A 21,609-nucleotide genomic window follows, 5' to 3' on the forward strand; every position below is an offset into this window, starting at 1 on the left:
TTTCTCCCTGATGTGTTTATCTCTCTTATCTCTCGAGGAGACGGGGTCAAAAAGAGGGAAGGAGACGACGGTGTCCGTCGTCTCCTTCCCTCTTTTTGACCCCGTCTCCCCTCAATCAAGCCTTTTCTTTTCTTTTGTTTCCTTTGCTTTGAGTGACGGGTGCGGCTCAGGGCTGATGAAACAGATCAAGGGGCCACGAGGCCCCCACATACACACAGCAGGTGAGTGAGTCGGTACGTCTGGTTCGCGCTGTCCGTCTGCAGGCTGGAGTTCTGGAGTTCTGCTGTCGTCTGTGCACATCGACGGGTTGTTTTTCCGGGTCGAAGCAAAGCTATGAAGGCAGAGGTTGTCGGGTATGTTGTGAGACGCATTTCTTCTTCTTCTTTTTTAGGATTGGATGACAAAACCGGGGAGGTGTCGGCCTCTCTCTCTCTCTCTCTCCTTCGCTCACTGCCTCTTGGTTATTCAGTAGAGGGGTTTTTGTCCTTGGCTTTCAAATTCTGACCAGGCATCGTTCAGTTCCATGAAAATCATCTTGGCGTATTGTTCATAGGGCTGACCTGTCGCCTGTGGGGGGGGAAAGAGCAGAAGAACAGGTAAATAAATAGAAAAAAACACCTGGGAGTTTTCTCCACTTGCTGACGTATACAGGCTCTTAAAATAATGAGCTTCTATATCAAGACATGTGACTCTGTGGCTGCAGTAATATCAGAATATCAATGCATTCACACAGAGGGGAGAATAAACCTTTGGGAGAAAAAATCGAATTTACTATTGCAATTATTATACTCCATTTAATTCAATTACCCTTTTTAACTTTGCACAAGAACAAAGATATTCATTTATTTTATTGTAAAGATTAATGATCTACTTTTGTTTGTTTGATCTGTTGCTTTTATATCTCGTGTCTTGCTTTTGTTGCTTTCATGTTAAGCCACCGGCAACTTATGTAACTTAATTGCATGAGAAAGTTTGCATTCTATTCTATTCGTGAGTGTGTGTGTGTGTGTGTGTGTGTGTGTGTCCAAGTGGCAACGACCCATCACATATAATCCGTGAATAACAAAACAAAGATCTTCTCTTCATCCGATGCGTCTCCCCTGATTGACACGACCCGATTGATCGGTGGGTATTGATTCTGTGATTCACTCACGAGCCCCGTGTGACGCGCCTCCCTTGTTCTGATAAAAGAGAGAATGATTCGCGGGGTGAGAAAGCACCTTCTGTGCCGTGCGGTCCTCAGTCCGCTGTGTTCGTCCACAGGTACGAACCACTTCCTGGACCGTGAACATCTGGATCCCGATTGTCGTGGATTCATTGCGACCATGATCCTCCACCTCCTGACGCTGATCCTGGTGCGGTCCGCCGCGGCGGCCCCCGAAGCACGAGAGCACGTCAGACCGGACGATATCAATATCTTCATCACCATGGCGATGCAGGTCGCCAAGCACCTGGGCCCGCCTTCCGGCTGCTACGTCTGCGGCCTCGTGCCGTACACGGCCGCGGGAGGCTTGCCCCTGATGGCCTTGCCGGCCTCCGACTGCGACACCTGCCACCTGATGCACGTCCCGCTGTCTCAGTCCTACTCCCACCCCGACTGCTCGCCGCTCGACAAAATGAGGCCGCTCAGGTGTTCCAGAGGAAACGGCAACTGCTACAGGTGTCTCCAAACCCCCAGACCCGTCCCCATACAGCTGATCCCGCGCAAGTTCCCGTGGTGTCTCCAGAACGACGGCGAGGCGCCCGTCGGGCGATCGGACTGCGAACGCACCTTCCGATGGGACCCGAGACGAACCGACGTCGAATTCCGACCTCTCGTTTCGGCGCCTCGGGATTGTCTGGAGGAGGCGGGGCCGGGTCGCTTCAGCGCTCTGGCTCGCCGCACCGCCGTCTGCTCCGTGTCCTCCCCGGTGGGAATGTACTGGGTGTGCGGGAACCTGGCGTACCCGCACCTCCCCGTGGATTACAACGGCCGATGCGGATTGGCGTACGTCATCCCGGCCATGAGGGTGACTCAATCGCTGCCCCGGAAACAAGCCGGAAAACGAAGGGCGCCACGCGGAGTCTCGGACGTCTTCGGCACCCACCATCAGTCGGATTTCAAGAACGCGCTCGGCCCGCTTCTTCCTTTTTACGGGGTCATGTCGGCGCTGGATCAAATCGCCGATCTCTCTCACGCGATAGAAGTCATCGCCAATGAAACCGGGAAGGCGCTCACGCTGCTGTCGGGCGAACTGGCCTCCGTCAGACTCGTGGCTCTACAGAACCGAGCAGCTTTGGATTTCCTTTTGGCGGCCCAAGGCGGGACGTGTGCCATCATTGGTTCTGAGTGTTGCACCTTCGTGCCCGACTACAATGCCACGATTGGCGATATTGTGAACCACCTTTACGATACCGCTAAATCTGTGCAGCAGGATCGCGGTTCTCTATTTGATTGGTTGAAAACGGCTTTTGGTTCAATGGGTCATCACATTTTGGAAGTGGTAATTGTTTTAGTTGCTTGCATTGTGTTACTCTCTTTCTTTATATCATGTGTGAAAAGGTTTCTCTGTAATAACTAATCCTTATATGGTAAATGTCTTAGATTACAGTCAAACTGAAGCAATGTGCTTAAAAACGCTGTTTTATCATCTTGATAACTCCAACATTTATGAGAATAGCTCATTTTAAACCGATTATGTGTTTTAGAACTTTTAACTTCTGTTAGTGGTTTCATGGTTGTATAGTTATGTTTGCCAAGTTAAATATGAATCTGTAAAGCCAAACACAAGTTTACAAGTTGCTTCACAGACATAGGAACTGCAAAAAAACATTGGAAATTATTCTCTTTCTTTATATCGTCTGTGAAAAATTACGGTAATCTGTAATATAAATTAAATACAAATAACTCTGTCATATGGCACGTGACTAATCATTAGAAGATAACTGTCTCTTAGATAACAGTAAAACTTTAACACTTTGTCAATAACATTGTTTTATCATCTTGATAACTCCTAAATAAATGAGAATTGCTCATAAACGTGATTTTATACTGATGATGTATTTTTAGAACTTTTCAGGGAGACAGCTCTAAAACACAAATAGAATGAATTAATAAATAACAATGCTCTTTTTATTTGCTCTATATCTGTGATTGGTGTTGAAAGAACTTTATTACAAACTGTTATTGAAGTGTATTCATAATTGTAACTGACCCATGAGTATTTTATAATAATAAAACATGAACTATTTTCCTTATTTTGTGTAATAACCCTTCAGTTTCTTAAATTATTTTCTTTGTATGGTGTTTTAATCATAAAAGCCCACTAAAAAACAAACACAAATAATAACTCTATATATATATAATAATTATTTAGCACAAAAAAATATATATATTTATATAAATACAAAAATAATAATTATATATATATATTATTTGAAATATTTGTAATAATAATTATAGATATTTTTAATTTTGTAAATAATAATTATATATATATATATTTATTATTGACATACAAAAAAATAAAAGCATTATTTTTGTAATCATTTTTATATCAATTTTTATAAATCAAAATTATATATATATATATATATATGTAAATATATGTTGTGGAAAAATCTCATTTCAACTATTCTTAAATTGCAGTCTCTCCCTGCAGTCACGCAGGTATAGACCCTCACTTCATAATGATTAAGTCCACCAGTCGCTGCGTGTCTCACCTTATCTGGATGGACCACCAGGACCGCTTTGCGGTAGACCTTTTTGACCTGTTCCGGAGTGACCAGGTCCGCCATGCCCACGGACCTCCAGCGCGTCTCCCCCTCCCACAGCACGGTGTGCATGGTGGACAGCAGAGCGCGGATGTTACGCTCCTTCCCCTCGATCCAGTCCAGAATCTGGGTCACAAGCAGGAGAGAGAGGGAGCCATTAGCTCAGTGGTTCTCAAACTGTTTGTTGTCGTGGAAAGCTCGTTGCAGCCACTAATACTAATACAACTTAATTTTGTTTTGCACAGGTTGCACGTTATTGTTTTGAAAATGTGTGCAGTGTAAAACTCTTTATTGCCAAATATTGTAACTTGTTTAGTTTAGTTTTATTGTTATTATCTTGAAAATATGTCGAGTGCAAAAACAGGTTAATTCCCACGGAGCTATTCCTCTTGCCAGGGTGCTTTTTCGCACACATATAACTTTATTTGCATTGTTCTAACAAAGTGATTGCAATGTTCTTCATTCTGTTATTTTGAAAAAGAACAGATGGGAGGAGTCACAAAAAGTGTTTTTAATAACTATTTTCCTTATTTTGCATAATATCCCTGCTGTGCAGTCCAGTTACTTAAATTATTTTTTATATATGGTGTTTTAATAATAAAAGCCCACTAAAAAAAAAAAAAAAAAAAACTATATATATAATAATTATTTAGCAAAATATATATATATATATTTATATAAATACAACAATAATAATTATATATATATTATTTTTAATCTTTGTAATAATAATTATAGATATTTTTAATTATATATATATAATTATTATCAACATTAAAAAATATATATATATAATTATTATTTTTGTAATCATTTTTATATATATATATCTTTGTAAATAGAAATTATATATACAGTATACATATACAGGACTGTCTCAGAAAATTAGAATATTGTGATGAAGTTCTTTATTTTCTGTAATGCAATTTAAAAAATAAAATGTCATGTATTCTGGATTCATTACAAATCAACTGAAATATTGCAAGCCTTTTATTCTGATTTATTGCTGATTATGGCTTACAGTTTAAGAAAACTCAAATATCCTATCTCTAAATATTAGAATATCATGAAAAAGTATACTAGTAGGGTATTAAACAAATCACTTGAATTGTCTAATTAATTCGAAACACCTGCAAGGGTTTCCTGAGCCTTGACAAACACTCAGCTGTTATAAATCTTTTTTTTAACTTGGTCTGAGGAAATATTAAAATTTTATGAGATAGGATTTTAGAGTTTTCTTAAGCTGTAAGCCATAATCAGCAATATTAAAAAAAATAAAAGGCTTGCAATATTTCAGTTGATTTGTAATGAATCCAGAATGCATGACATTTTTGTTTTTTTAATTGCATTACAGAAAATAAAGAACTTTATCACAATATTCTAATTTTCTGAGACAGTCCTGTATATACATATATATATCCAATGTATCCAGATTTCAATAAAAAGTCACCATTTTGTTAGGGCGGTGGGGGCGTGAACATTCTTCTTCCTCCAAAGTGGAGCGTGACAGAAAAAGTTTGAAAACCACTTATGACCAGATTTTTTAGGAATAATTAGCAGAACGGCGTTCAGTGATTTTTGGCTCTGGTGAAATCTTTTTAAAGTAGTAATTAGAGGAAGCAAAGTTTAGGTCCTGAGAGATCTACACCTAGTTGAATCATAAACTCAGATGTAGTGATGCAAAAGTCATGTTGAGTTCATGGTGTTTAGAAGATGACTCTTTAAAATTATTAGTACGCAGATGTTGCTCAACATCACAAAGGAAGAATTTAAAAAAGCCCCTGCCTTTATCTTCTCAGGGTCCATCTCTTTGGCCATCTCCTCCTTCCTCATCTCTGCGATGGTCCGGGGTCCTTTCTTTTCTTTGGTCCCTGCAAAGCCCTGACCGGACAGCAGGTCATCAAAGTTGGCTTGTGAGGCTTTGGGCTTGGGACCTGCAGGGAGAGAGAGGAATGCATCAACATAAGAAAACAGAAAACTTATTTAAAGCCGTTTTTTATGACACTTCCTGTCCTAAAATATGCTGCGATGCTCTGATGCGAATGTTCCTTTGTACTTTATGTGACAGAGAAAACACGAATAAGGAATGCAACATATAAAATGTCTACAGGGCCTCTAGCTTCAGAATTATAGCAATTTATGCAAAATATTTTTATGCCTACAAGAACTTAACACATTCCCAATCTGATTATTATGGCTCGTATTACTTACGTTTAACGGTTTTTATTACTTACTTTGATTAGTATATATTACTTACTTTTAATGTTTTTTATTACTTAATTCTAATAGTATATATTACATACTTTTAATGGTTTGTATTACTTACTTTTAATGTGTTTTATTACTTATTTTAAATGTTTTTTATTACTCAATTCTAATAGTATATATACATTACTTACTTTTAATGTTTTTTATTATTTAATTGTAATGTTTTTTATTACTTACTTTTTATGGTTTTTATTACTTAATTTTAATAGTATACATTACTTATTTTGATGTTTTTTATGACTTACTTATAATGTGCTGTACCTTTGCGTTGTGTGTATTGTGTGTTTATCTTAAAACATATACTGTTGTATTCTGTCTTATCCTGTACTGTGTGTTATTGTTTTATGTTTGTTATTGTTTTATGTTTGTTATTGTTTTATGTTTATTATGGTCTGTCAAGGTGCTACGGATGCTAATTAGCTGTATATGTACAATCTGGTACAGTGCATCAAATGGTGATATTTATGTTTTAACATGGTCCCTTTTTAAATAATAATAATTTCATGTTTTAGCTTTAAAAGTGACTCAAATGATTTATCGTGTATCCTAATAATTTTCCAAGTCTAATAATAACAATGGTTTAAAATGGGCTAAAAGGTCAAAAAATATCAGTGTCATCTCCTAAAATAACATCGTAATAAATAAGTAATCAGCTAGAAAGTGTAAAGAAATAAAATGAACATTTAGTTATAATAACCATAGCAGACCGCCTCTCGTCCACATCTCTTGCTCACCCGTGCTCGCCGGTGCTTTGGCCGCGGCGGCGCTGGGCGAGCCTCCCCCCCCTCCCCCTCCTCCCCCCATCGCAGAGAAGCTGACGTTGTAGTTGGGTCGGTTCTGGGGCGAAGCGTGAGGCAAGGGGGCATGAGCGGGGCTGGGCTTTGGCTGAGGGGCGGGGCCCGGTCCACCTTGGTGGCCTTCCCCGCCCGCTCACGGCGCCCATCGCTCAGAAAATTTGAATATTGATGAAGTTTTTTTTCTTTTCATGCATCAAAACAAAAAAAAATGTTAATGATTCTTTAATCATCAAATCGGTCTGTTTTTATTTTCAAGATATTAGAATATCATTAAACAAATCACTTGAATTGTCTAATTAACTCAAACACCTGCAAGGCGCCTGAGCTGCAAACACTCAGCGTGCTGAGGAGACGGAGGAGGTCGCGATGGCGAGCCCGTGGGAGGGAGGGAAGGGGCGGTGCCAGTGGGAGTGGTGGGTTTGCTGGAGAAGCCACCTGCTAATGCAAAAGACACAGATTATGATATATATATATATATAGTACCCTAAAAAGTTTATCAAATGAATTGCAAAATTAATATAAAATCTAGTCAAGACATTGAGGAGGTTATAAATAATGATTTTTATTGTAAATATTAATGTTGTTCTTCTTGTGGCTCAAAGGAAAGCCAGTGTTATAGCTTCTCTCAGCAGCAAAACTGTTTTCAGCTGCGCTCACATAAAAAGGGTTCTCAAGGGTTTTCTACCCCTCTGCTAGTCTTCTAAGGCGATAACACAATGTACCACTAGAACAATGGAGACGGGCCTCTACACACCTCTGTAGAGACTTCATTAAACACCAGAGAATAGTCATGTACACATTAACTATGTAGAGAGTTATGATTCATTCAATGTTATCTTCATTGAAAAAAACAGTGCTTTGAAAAAATATGGACAATTGTGATTCTTATAATTTTTTTAAATGACCCCAAACTTTTGAATGGGTTAAAGGATATTTCCAGGGACTGACCTCCGAGGTTTCCTATGTTGGCGAACGGGTCCAGGGTGTTTGGCTTGGATTGGTGGGTGGGGGTGTTGTTCACCGAGCCCGTGGGGCTCGTCGTGGCCGACAGACTGCCCATCCCAAAGCCCGCTCCTGGAGGAATTTACAAACATGGCACAAATATTAGATGGAGCAAATAACTTAAAGTTATTTTGGTTTTACAGCATTTAGTTCCACCAGCTCCACATAAATCTGAATACACACGGTTTAGTTAGCTTCAACCAAAAGAGCATAAGATGAACACTTAGTGATGTTGGTGTTTATGTAAGTGTGTGTGTGTGTGTATGTATGTGTGTGTGTGTATGTAAGTGAATGTGTGTGTATGTGTCTCCTCTCCATTCCTCACAGGACCAAGCACCGGACATGGGGTGACAGAGCCTTCTCCATTTCTGCCCCCTCCCTCTGGAACTCTCTCCCCAAAACCATCTGTGACTGCACCGAACTTTCATCGTTTAAATCACTAATCAAAACCCACCTGTTCAAAACTGCTTTTAATGTGTGATTGTGTGCTCTGAACGTTCTTATTTGCTTTTATCGTTTGTTTTTATTGTAATTTTTAATGCATAGCTTTTAGGAATTTTTAAATTATGTGTTGTAAAGCGTCTTTGAGTATTATGAAAAGCGCGATAGAAATTTGATGTATTATTATTATGTATGTGTGTGTGTGTGTATGTAAGTGTATGTGTGTGTGTATGTGTGTGTGTAAGTGTATGTGTGTGTATGTGTGTGTGTGTGTATGTAAGTGTGTGTGTGTGTGTGTGTATGTAAGTGTATGTGTGTGTGTGTGTGTAAGTGTAAGTGTGTGTATGTGTGTATGTATGTATGTGTGTGTGTGTGTGTAAGTGTGTGTGTGTGTGTGTGTGTGTGTGTGTGTGTGTGTGTGTGTGTGTGTGTGTACCTGTGCTCGTCGTGGCAGGTCTGTTCCAGTCCCAGCCTCCCTTTGCATTTTGCTGCTGGATATTGACGGACGGGTGAGTGGGCGGGACCGGGGAACTCCGGCCTACAGGAAACACATAAAGGTCACACGCTGAGCTGAGGACACAGCGACTCAACACACGACCTACAGAGACATAATGACACGGTTGAGTCTCGCTGGAGGTCGTTATTAGGGTGCAGCTGGAGACAATGGCGATGCATGTCGATGTCTCACGGTGAGGCGGCCGAAGGACGCGCCTTACCCCTGAGGTGGACTCTGTTATTTCCTCCACGGCGCTGTGAGAGCGAGCATGCCTTACCCAAGCCTGCAGCCTGCAGGGCGGGTGATGATGGAGAGCAAGCAGCATGCAGGAAGGGCTCCGGCTGCCCCACGTTACCTGGTCCAAGGAAGGAGCCCATCATGTCCTGAGGTTTCGGCATGGGCCCCGCCCCGAAGGGGTCAAATGCTGAGGGACACACAAACACTGAGATTGTTGCCTTCGTTTTAAACTTTTAGAAAAGTTGTTTAAGTTTATTTTCATCACTTTTGCATTTCAGAATTTAAAAATAATAATAATATGTATAAAAAAAGACAGAACTGGTTTTCCATGTGCCAAAATATCTTTGGTTACGATTGCATTTCACTTTGTGAAATGAAAAAAATTCTATTCTTACACTTTTCAGGAATACTATTTGCTTTATTTCTCTAAAGTTTAAAAACGAATAAGTAATGCGAGGTATTACAATTTGAGCATAGCTTTTTTTATTTTTTTGCCTTTTTGCCATTTGTATTTTGATGCTTTTTTTGTAGAATTATTAACTTCATTAGCTTTACAAAAATATTTTAAAATAAGGTCAGAGTATGCGCTCATAAACAGCAAACACAGTGAGAAGCAGTTGAAAGCACCAGAGAGAGATATGAAGCTCACCTTGAGTACTATTTAGAAATTTAAGAATAAACTTTAATGCTTAATTAATTACATCAATTAAATCCTTAAATGTGAACTAAGCAATCTAAATATACCTTCAGCAAAATCACATCTGGATATTTGTTTTAGGGTTGTGTTTCAAATCGAATGTCCTTTCCAAGATTGGAAATCTCACCTGTCGGTGCAGGAGAGTGACACGGCGAGGCGGTGCCCGGGACTACTTTCTGTGGCGTGGACCGGGCGGATGACGCCCCGCTGGTTGGCTGGGGCGGGCCCCCGAACAAGTCCCCGAGGAGGTCGGTGGTCGCGGCTGCGGCGGCCGCCGGCTGAGACGAAGGCCGGTTGACCCCGTCGCCGTCGAGGCCGAGGAGATCCACTTCCTCGGCGGGCGCAGGGGGGGCGGCGGCGGCGGACATCGAAGAGGTCGGGGGTTCTGGTCTCTGGGGGGCCGCGCCGGCGTTGCTTCGCTGGCTGGAGGAGAGAGAGAGCATCTCGTCGTCCGAGGGCTCGCTGTCCTCGCCGTGGCCTCGACCGTCCGCGCCTCCGTGAGGCCGACTGGGCTCTGAAAAGAGGGTCGGAGAAGAAAGAGACGGCGGGGAGGTGTGATCAATTAGTGGAAGCAGTGAAGAGAAATTACAACGCAGTCAAAAAGCAAATTAAATAGGAACAAAAGGAGACAGAAATACAGAGTAAGTTAGGAGGGAAACGTTGGGCATGATGGGCAACTAAGAGTTCACCTCTGCGACCCTAATACCCGAAACCGCACTCTATGCAGTTTGGCTTCAACAATTAGAAGACGACATTTCTATGAAGCTTAATGTATGGGTCTAATCAATAAAATATACTGTATGCTTTTAAAGAAAGGATGGGATTTACAGTACATGTAGACTATAAACCCCTAGCGACCATTAATCTAGAGCGATATTTCACTTTGGTAGAACATGTTTAATCCGCTCAGTTCCCCTTTGCTTCCTTGAGCTATCATCACTGGGATTATGTTCTTTTTCTTCCCAGTTCACCATATTTCTTTGGGTACAGGGACAACTGGTCTTTTACATAGAAGAGCAATATGTTCATATTTCCAGATGTTTTTGTATGTATTCAAGAGACAGATTAAAATCATCTACCAAAATGATATATGCATAACACGGATGGGGGTTCATTTCAATTCAACCAATACAGATTGTCATTTCTAAATAACATAATATATATACATCGGTCTATGGGTTCAATGTTCTCTTTCTACATTTTGGGGGAAAGCATGATTGAATTGAACCAACCCTGGGTAACTTCTCTAACTGTGGTCTTACCCTCCAGATCCAATCCCTCCATTTCATCTCGTCGGGACAAAAATGAGAGTTAGTTTACTCGTGTTGTTGTGTCTGTGTGTAAATGTCTGACGTGGGTTTGAATACTACCGTACATTCTCCTGCCTCAAGTCATCTGAAAACCTATGAGCATACACACTTGGTTTGAACTGTATTGTGAATGTGTAGATGTGCATTTGTCACTTGTTTATTAAATTCTTGTGGAAACAATAATTTTTGACTTTTAGCTTTTGGCCAGTATCAGTTTTTGTAAATAGGCTAAGGACTTTTTTTTCTGGTGTTTTCTTTTGTTAATGATTAGTAAGCAAATTAAACTAATGTTAGCTATCTTTAATTTACATCAAATTCAGGCTTATCAGAGGCATTTATGAATCAAGTAAAGGTACTTTGCCAATCACTAGCTAAATTGTAAGCTAGCTAGTTAGTTGGTACTTTGCTAGTAAGCTAACTAGCTAAATTGTAAGCTAGCTAGTTAGCTGGTACTTTGCTAGTAAGCTAACTAGCTAGTGTGTAAGCTAGCTAGCTAGCTAGCTGTTGTCCTGCTAGCTTTGGTTGCATTTTGAGGTTGTGAGCTGTACAGCTCCAATAAAGTACATATACGTTATATTTTGTTCTTTGTCTACATGACAAGCATTTAATACATCAGTGGATACGTAGGCCTATTCCCTAGAGTTTCTCAGAAGGGCTGACTAAAGACAAAACTCTTATGGATCACACATTATACAATAGCTTCCCATCTAAAGTGTGATTGTGTGTTCAGCCCATGTTATTGATTTAACATCCACATTTAAGTGTCATATTCTGCCCCCACTCTACCAGCAATAGCCAGTGCGTCCTGGTGCTCCTGGTGGCAGGAGAAGAGCACGTTGGGGTTGAGATCTTTACAGGGGAACTGCTCCCACGGTGGCGTCAGGTCTTTTTGTTTATCCACCCCCTCCACCTCCACGTCCAGCGTCGCATGGAAAAGCTGGGGATACTTCTCCGGAGTGTCTTCGCACGCGTCCAGCTCCGGTCTGAGTGGACAACGGTATTAAAAACAGGCCGCATTTGGTAGGATTGTTTAATTTGTGGTGTGTGCCATCTTCATTTACTCTTAATAACATATATAGTGGCATTAACACATCTGAACAATATCTCACACGTGATACTGTTTATTGTTACCAAGATTACTTGACTAGACCTTGTGGTTGCAGAGATAGACCCTTTTTAGTTAGGGTATGCTATTAAGTTAAGTTTATTAAATAATTAATTTGGTTTTAAGGGGTTAAAATATGTGTTTCTAAAAAATATTCTCTCTGTCAAACTTGCGCTCATTGTAATTTCAGGTTGTGGGTGACAGTGTTAAGATCTATTTAAAGCAAAGGGATCAATCACAGTGATTAAAGAGAAGACGTGTACTCACTTGGTAAACTTTAACATCGTGGTACCAGGAGCAATGAAGCCAGTGTGGAACTGGATCTGGAAGATCTGGGTGTTGGACACCTAACGACAGGAGAAAAAATATGTAAGTTCAGGGTCGTGGGATATTTGTGTGTATCATACCCAATGACCAATGATCAAACGCCCAGCTATAAAGAGACTGGTTGTAAACGTGTCTACTTCAATGTACCTGAAACAAACAAAAAAGTGCTGCTAAGTTATTACCTAAAATGTCAAATTACATTTTAGTGGTTTTATTCCTCGGATTATTCATAAAGCTGCAGTTGCATGCACACACCTTTAAATTGAATTAAAATCTCACGAAGCAGAGCATATACAATGTTAATCCAATATTAGCAAATATACTGTTGGAAGTTAAATGATATGATAACCAATTGAAACAATGGCTAAACATTGATTTAAAAAGAAGAGAGCTTTTATTATTTTTAAGTGTTAACTGTATACAAAGTCTCATCCTCCCAGAGCTGCTGTGAAAACCACATATTTCCATGAACTCTGACGTGTCGCTCGTTGCTCGTGTTCAGACTCATAATGGACAAATATTCACATAATTCAAATAATTTGACTGTTTCATGGCCAATAGTTCAATGTGATCTTTATTGAGAAGTTGACTTAATCAATAGAGTAAGGTTTGTGGTTCTTATAGTCGCTCTTTCAGGATAAATGCATTGTAGTACACAGCATAAGAGCAGATGGAGTCTAACCTTGGCCTGCAGCCGTCCCCCGATGGTGGACCTCATGTGGTAGACTGAAACAACGACGTCTCCTTGCACACTCACACCCAGAGAGAAAACCACCTTTCCCTCTTGGACCCTGTGCTCTCTGTTTAGGAGGGAGAGACAAAATGAAAGGGTAGAGGGGAAAAAAGAATAAATGGGAGAAAAATAATCAGAGGACACGTTGCAGAGACAGAGAGGAGCTCGTACCTTTATAACCACGACCGGTCAAAAGTTTGGGGTCACCCAGACAATTTGGTGTTTTCCATGAAAACTCACACTTTTATTTATAGAAAGAATAACAAGATGAAAATAAAATATATTCAAGACATTGACAAGGTTATAAATAATGATTTTTGCATTAAATATAAATGTTCTTCTTCAAACTTGTAGCTAAAAGGAAAGCCAGTTTTATAGCTTCTCTCACTAGCATAACTGTTTTCAGCTGCGCTCACATAAAAGGTTTTCAAGGGTTTTCTACCCCTCCGCTCGTCTTCTAAGCCGATAACACAATGTACCATTAGAACACTGGAGATGGGCCTCTACACACCTCTGGAGAGACTTCATTAAACACCAGAGAATAGGCATTTACACATTAACTATGTAGAGAGGGTATTTATTTATTTAAAATGTATTTTTGAAAAATAAGGACATTTCAAATTGACCCCAAACTTTTGAACGGTAGTGTACATCATACACTGCATTGAAGTCTTTTTGAAGTCTTACACACTTTAAATGAGATGGCCCCTACCTCATCCTCTCGTACTCCTGTGCCGTGGTGAAGATCTTCGTCTCCCCGATGAGGACGTCGCAGAATGGCCGACAGCCGCTGCGCTGCTTGTTGAAACAGGGCACCGGGGTCACGGTCAGACCCTTGATCATCAGGGGCTTGGAGTGGGGGAGACTGGGCTTCTCCGAGACCATGCTGCACACGTAGCCTATGTATCTGCAGGAAGAGAAGGACGGACGATCACTGATGGGATACGGGGGAAACTCTCAGTAAACTTAAACTCACATGCACAGATACATGAATACAGCTACTGGCTGGTGAGGCAATACAAGGGCAAACCCCATGAGGGGGTTCCAGACCTACACACAGAAACATGGTTCTTCAGAGTGATGCCATAGAAGAACCAGTTCTGGTTCCTCAGAGAACCTTTCAAACCAGGGTTCTTTAAAGAACCATTTCCTTAAATAATTCTTCAAAGAACCTATAAAGGTGTCTCAAAGAACCTTAAAAAATGGTTCTTTAAGGCACCATTTATGGTTCCACGAAGAACCTTTCAAATCAGGGTTCTTCAAAGAACCATTTCCTTAAAGAGTTCTTTAAAGAACCTATGAACCATTATTTTTCTGTGTGTAGGTGTCTGATTAATTGACCAGTGTATTCTTTCTTTTCTTTCTACTCTTCATAAGAATTCGATTTTTTTATAACCAGTAAAATATTTTTACAATGACAACAATTGTCTTTATTTTTGTAAATAATCCATGACTATATATATATATATATATACTTAATAAGCTTTGATATCAAATAGCTTTGACATGAGAATCCATCTATTTAAGACATAGGTTGATTAAAAAAATAAAAAACTCCTCGAGGATGTTATTGGATTCAACGGTGGAGAAACACAGGAAAGAAGAAAGGGGACCGTTTTTTTTCTTAGATCTTTTTCTTTTTCTCTGACACACACACACACGTGCTTCATTGTTACGAACCTGCGGTGCGACGGCCAGAGTCCTGATCCGGGTCTTTTGGCGCTGAGCAGCTGCATGGCGGGAACCGGGTTGTTGAAGAGGTGGCAGAAGCAGAACATGGCACACACCAGAACACCCGAGGGAGCCCGAACATCCTAAACACACACACACACACGGTGAAGGAGACTCTGAGACAGGAAACGCTGGGTCATCATTATATTCTAAAAGCTTTGCTGATGTACTTTTTATGGTCTGCCGACACGTTAATTCAATTCAATTCAATTCAGTTTATTTGTATAGCCCAATTTCACAAATTACAAATTTGTCTCGGAGTGCTTTACAATCTGTACACATAGACATCCCTGCCCCAAAACCTCACATCGGACCAGGAAAAACTCCCAAATAACCCTTCAGGGGGAAAAAAAGGGAAGAAACCTGGAGGAGAGCAACAGAGGAGGATCCCTCTCCTAGGATGGACAGATGCAATAGATGTAATGTGTACAGAAGGACAGATTTAGAGTTAAAATACATTCAATGAATATGACAGAGTGTATGAATAGTTCATAGTAGGCATATTCCACGATGGAGACCTCCACGATCCATCAGGCAGATGGCGGTGGGGAGGAGGAGGGCGGAGTCTCAACAGGACAGTGGCGTAGTCATGAGCAGGAATTCCACGACCCAGACGATCCATCAGGCAGATAGATCTATGCCGTCTCATAGGGTCCGATGACCCCATGAGACGTAAAGTCAAAAGGACTTCCGGGAGAAAGCAGAGTTAGTAACGTGTGATTGAGAGATGAAAATTCATCCTTAAGGAGAGAAAAAGAGGAGATAGGTACTCAGTGCATCCTAACGTCCCCGCAGCTATAAGCCTATAGCAGCATATCAAGGGCTGGACCAGGGCAAACCTGATTCAGCCCTAACTATAAGCTCTGTCAAAGAGGAAGGTCTTAAGTCTACTCTAAACGAGGTGACTGTGTCTGCCTCCCGGACTGAAATTGGAAGCTGGTTCCATAAAAGAGGAGCTTGATAACCAAAGGCTCTGGCTCCCATTCTACTTTTTAAGACTCTAGGAACTACAAGTAGTCCCGCATTTAGTGAGCGTAGCTCTCTAGTGGGGCAATATGGTACGACAAGCTCCTTAAGATATGATGGAGCATCACCAATCAAGGCTTTGTAGGTTAAGAGAAGAATTTTAAAAGTGATTCTTGATTTTACTGGGAGCCAGTGCAGAGCAGCTAGTGCAGGAGTGATGTGATCTCTTTCTTAGTTTTAGTGAGAACACGAGCTGCAGCATTCTGGATCAACTGAGGGACCTAAGAGATTTATTAGAGCAGCCTGCTAATAAGGAGTTGCAGTAATCCAGTCTCAAGTAACGAACGCTGAACCAATTTTTCTGCATCTTTTGAGACAAGATGTGCCTGATTTTGAAATATTACGTAGATGAAAGAATGCAGTCCTTGAGATTTGCTTTACGTGGGAGTTAAAGGACAAGTCCCGATCAAAGATAACGCCAAGATTCTTTACAGTGGTGTTGGATGCCAGGGCAATGCCGTCTACAGAATCCACATCACCAGATAATTGATCTCTGAGGTGCTCAGGGCCGATTAAAATTACTTCGGTTTTGTCTGAGTTTAACATCAAGAAGTTGCAGGTCATCCATGTTTTTATGTCTTTAAGACATGCTTGAATTTTACAGAGTTGGTTGCTCTCCTCTGGTTTTATCGATAAATATAGTTGAGTGTCATCTGCATAACAATGAAAGTTTATGGAGTGTTTCCTGATAATATTGCCCAAAGGAAGCATGTATAAGGTAAATAAAATTGGTCCAAGCACAGAACCTTGTGGAACTCCGTGATTAACGTTGGTGGTTATCGAGGCGTCATCGTTTACAAATACAAACTGAGATCGATCTGATAAATAGGATTTAAACCAAATTAGTGCCGTGCCTGAAATGCCAATCGACTGCTCCAGTCTCTGTAATAGGATGTCATGGTCAATGGTGTCGAATGCAGCACTAAGGTCTAACAAGACCAGGACAGAGAGGAGTCCTTTATCTGCTGCCATTAAGAGGTCATTTGTAATTTTCACCAGTGCCGACTCGGTGCTGTGGTGTTTTCTAAATCCTGATTGAAATTTCTCAAATAAACTATTATGATGTAGAAAGTCGACAACTGATTTGCGACCACTTTCTCAAGCATCTTGGAGACGAAGGCAGGTTAGAGATCGGTCTGTAGTTAGCCAACACCTCTGGATCCAGAGTGGGCTTCTTCAGGAGAGGTTTAATAACAGCCACCTTGAAGGAGTGTGGTACGTGGCCTGTTAGCAGAGACACATTGATAATATCTAATAGAGAGCCGCCAATTAAAGGCAAAACGTCTTTAAGCAGCCTCGCGGGATGGGGTCCAAGAGAGAGGTAGACGTGATTCAACAAGAAACCGTAGAAACTAATTGGTCAGGGTTGATAGAAGAAAATCCCTCCAAATATACACCAGGGCATACAGCGGTTTCCAAGGCCATTCCACTTGAGGACAGATTGGCACTGGTTATGGGCAAGAGATTATTAATCTTGTCCCTAATAGTTAAAATCTTTTCATTAAAGAAGTTCATAAAGTCATTACCACTAAGGTTTATAGGAATGCTCGGCTCCACAGAGCTGTGACTCTCTGTCAGCCTGGCTACAGTGCTGAAGAGAAACCTGGGGTTGTTTTTATTTTTTTCTATTATTGATGAGTAATAGGCTGCTCTGGCATTACGGAGGGCCTTCTTATATGTTTTAAGACTATCTCGCCAAACTAAGCGGGATTCTTCGAGATTAGTTGAACGCCATATGCTCAAGCTTTCGTGACGCTTGCTTCAGTTTGCGGGTCTGAGGGTTATACCAGGAGCAAACCTCCTCTTCCTCACTGTCTTCTTCTTCAGAGGGCTATCGAGTCCAGTGTCATTCTCAGAGAGCCTGTGGCACTGTCAACAAGATGATCAATCTGGGACGGACTAAAGTTAGACCAGGAGTCCTCTGTTATATTGAGACGTGGTATCGAATCAAATACAGAAGGAATCGCTTCTTTAAATTTAGCTACAGCACTATCAGTTAGACATCTAGTGTAGAAACTTTTGACTAACGGAGTACACTCCGTAGTATAAATTCAAAAGTTATGAGGTTGTGGTCTGACAGAAGAGGATTCTGTGGGAAGACGTTCAAATGCTCAATGTCAACGCCATAAGTAAGAACAAGATCAAGCGTGTGGCCAAAGCTGTGAGTGGGTTTCTGTACTCTGACAGAAGCCAATCGAGTCCAACAAGGAGATGAATGCAGCACTAAGGCAATCATTATCAACATCCACATGGATATTAAAATCTCCAACAATAATAACTTTATCGGTTTTAAGAACCAAACTTGATATAAATTCTGAGAATTCAGATATAAACTCTGAATATGGACCTGGTGGCGGTACAGAATCACAAATCGAATTGGCTGTAGTGTTTTCCAGGTTGGATGTGAAAGACTAAGAACAAGGCTTTCAAATGAGGTGTAGTGTAATTTTGGTTGAGGATTAATTAATAGGCTCGATTCAAAGATGGCTGCTACTCCACCTCCTCGACCGGTGCCTCGAGGAATGTGAGTATTAATATGACTTGGAGGAGTCGATTCATTCAGGCAGACATATTCTTCATGGCTCAGCCAGGTTTCAGTTAGGCAACATAAATCAATGTGATTATCTGATATTAAATCATTCAGTAACACAGCTTTAGATGACAGAGATCGAATATTTAGGAGACCACATTTAATAGACCTATTTTGTTGCACTGCTGAAATAATTGTGTTAACTTGTATAAGGTTATTGTGTACGACTCCTCTTCTGCTTACTTTTGATTTATTTAATTGAAGTGGCCGTGGGACAGACACAGTCTCTACTCTAAAGTCAAGGGTGGGTAACTGCTCGAATGGAAGAGCAGAGAAGGGTGTTAAACTACAACTCTGCTCCCGGTTCCTGATCTGAACCCTGGGTTGTCATAGATTAAGTCCGGTGATCAACTTGGTCATATTCGCAGAAATGAGACGCTCCGTCCAACGTGGGATGAATGCCGTCTCTCCTCATCAGATCAGGTTTTCCCCAGAAAGTCTTCCAGTTGTCTACGTAGCCCACATTATTCGCTGGGCACCACCTCGACAGCCAGCGGTTGAAAGACGACATTCGGCTATACAATTCGTCTGTCTGCAATAACCCTTTGTGAGTTATTGCTGTAGATCTGTAAATGTCATCCTGTTAAAATAGACAGGAAGCTACTGTCACTAGTTTTCCTGGAAGTCATAGCTGAAGAAATTTCATTTAATATGTGAGTTTATGCAAATATCTGATGATGAAACCAGGACATGTTATGTAACCAGGGTAGGAAATTTACATATTTTTTTAGGGTGGAATTTCTGCCCCACTGACTGAAACCGAGGGGCATTTAAAAAGAAATTGGGGGCACTTTTTTAAACTTGTAAAATAAAATGTAACCTTTGTTCAAAAATAATAAATATACTTATTTAGGCTTACAGTATATGAGCAATTGTCATTAAAATGGCAATAATAAGACTATTAGGCAATAGTCTACAGATTCAAAGTGTTTTCTTATTCAGAAAACATAAATCAGACAATTATATATTCAATTGTATTCTTATTTATTTGTAGTTATTTCTTGTTTTTACATTTTTTTGACAAACATAACTCATTTCTTTGTTTTTTTATATTAAAAATTCTTGATTTTTTGTTTGTGTACCTACCTAGTACAGGCAACACAGATAGGACACACACAACAAAGATCAACAACAAAACACTATTAAATTATCCTCATTATTAGGCAATAATAAGACCATTAAGCAATGATAAGACTATTAGGCAGTAGTCGACACATATAAAGTGATTTCTTAGATTTTTTTGAACAAAAAACAAACAGAAAACATAAATCAGACAATCATATTCAATGTTATTCTTATTTCTTTGTGGTTATTTATTGTTATAAAAAAATGTAAACAACTATTAACAATTCTAACTTATTTCTCAGTTTTCTTATAATTCAAAATTGTATTTATTGATTTTTTTACAGATAGGACGGACGAAACAAAGAACAAAAACAAGACACTATTAAATTATCATAATTATTAGAGGAGGTTATGGGGGCATTTGTTGCCCCTCTATTGATATCAGGGGCAACATTATATTTCTTAGGGGCAGATTTGCCCTTTGCCCCGGTGTATTTCCTGCTGTGTGTAACGCTAGTCGAGATCTCTGCAGCCTGAATGAATCCTCTGTGGGACTTTTACTGCACGGTTCATTTCGGGTCAGGGGAACACAAAAAGCATTCTTGTGATCCGAAGCAGAGAAAACATTTTAGTTTTGGAAAGGATCCGTTTTGGTGGATGTTATGCAAGAAGGAGCAATTTGCCAACCACAGTGAATTGGCAATAACACGGCCCGCAGTGCACCGTCCTGTTTAAGCTGGGCTCAAATATGCCTGACAGTATCAAATATTTAAAGGGCCAGTGTGCAGGATCAAGAGGTAGCATATCCAACAGAAACTTCTCCCGTGTGCTTTTGATATAGTTCTTGCACGTGCCGATATAAACTGCTCATTCTTAAGTAACAAAAAGACAACTATTGTTTTCTGGTAAACACTAGGAAAAACACGGTTATTAATATGTAACATTTCTGTCAATACATCCCCTATAATACTTCGCACTGGCCCTTTAACAAAAAATGCAAATAGTTCCTGAGGAAACTTAGTGAATTATACAATATACATATATTTCAAAATGTATTGAAGTGTACATCTTTTTCAGTGATGTGTACAAAAAATATGGGTCAATTTAAAAAGAAAGCACAACTCCTCTGGATGTATTGTGGGATAATAATCAAAACTGGTCCTTATACATTAAAAGTGCCTTCATAGAAACATAGCAGTGTATAAACTGCTCAAAATAAATATATTTCTAAGTCTTTCTAAAGTTATTATTAATATTATTTTAGTTTTTTTATACCGAAAACAGACATACAAGATGAGATTCAAGAATCCATCTTTTTAAGTGCCCAAAACTTGGTAAAAATATGGATCAATAAAATAATAAAGCACAACTCCTTGGGGATGTATTGTGGGAAAATATACATTAAAAGTGCCTTCATTTCATAATAAACTAAATTAAATGTATGTGGTAAGAAGTGTCACATAAGGCAATAAATAAAAATAAATAAATGTTAGGATATAGGGATGAATATAACGAGCCTCTTCTTACCGAGCAGGTGATGACGCACACATTTTTGGGATTCTGTTTGAGCCAGTTGTGCATGTTCTTACACACAGCAAACAGGTTGTGGAGGCTGGGAGCCTGGCGACAAGGCCAGTTACACTCTGAGACCTGGAGGAGGGAGGAGAGGAGGGAGGAGGAAGGAGAGGAGGAAGGAGGAAGGAGATGAGCAACATCGGTAATCTGCTCGAGATGCAGTGACTTCCACCAGCAGCCACAAGGGGGCCGTAAACTTCCTCCCACTTGAAATCACAATCCAGCTGTGCAACAAAAAAAGTGCTGCATGACAAAAGACTGCAAGCTGAGATGAGTCCAAGACAATAGAGATGGAAGACAATAGAACAGATGGAGCGTTCACGTTCAGATTCATGCTTTTTGAAATGATAATTTTGCTTTGAAATTTGGGGTCGGGAGCCATGAGTTAGATGTTCCATCGAGACACATATCCAGTCTCAAGTGATTATTATGTAAGCTTAATGAGATAATATCTCA

At 40.2% G+C, this 21,609-nt stretch overlaps 1 protein-coding gene across 1 annotated transcript in view; it reads right to left on the bottom strand.

Annotated features, from left to right (window-relative positions):
- Nucleotides 1-111: 111 nt before the first annotated feature.
- dnajc6 (DnaJ (Hsp40) homolog, subfamily C, member 6) overlaps nt 112-21,609 on the bottom strand; it is a 32,852-nt gene continuing 11,354 nt past the window's right edge. The window contains 15 exon segments of the mRNA XM_056415270.1: nt 112-567; nt 3,703-3,879; nt 5,539-5,687; nt 6,756-6,966; nt 7,159-7,253; nt 7,767-7,892; nt 8,698-8,799; nt 9,035-9,181; nt 9,819-10,205; nt 11,788-11,984; nt 12,374-12,453; nt 13,116-13,233; nt 13,879-14,073; nt 14,847-14,980; nt 21,106-21,228. Coding sequence (XP_056271245.1) covers nt 466-567; nt 3,703-3,879; nt 5,539-5,687; nt 6,756-6,966; nt 7,159-7,253; nt 7,767-7,892; nt 8,698-8,799; nt 9,035-9,181; nt 9,819-10,205; nt 11,788-11,984; nt 12,374-12,453; nt 13,116-13,233; nt 13,879-14,073; nt 14,847-14,980; nt 21,106-21,228 — 2,343 coding nt within the window. The 3' untranslated portion in view covers nt 112-465.

Source organism: Pseudoliparis swirei, chromosome 5, assembly GCF_029220125.1.
Source record: "Pseudoliparis swirei isolate HS2019 ecotype Mariana Trench chromosome 5, NWPU_hadal_v1, whole genome shotgun sequence".
Taxonomy (NCBI): Eukaryota; Metazoa; Chordata; class Actinopteri; order Perciformes; family Liparidae; genus Pseudoliparis; species Pseudoliparis swirei.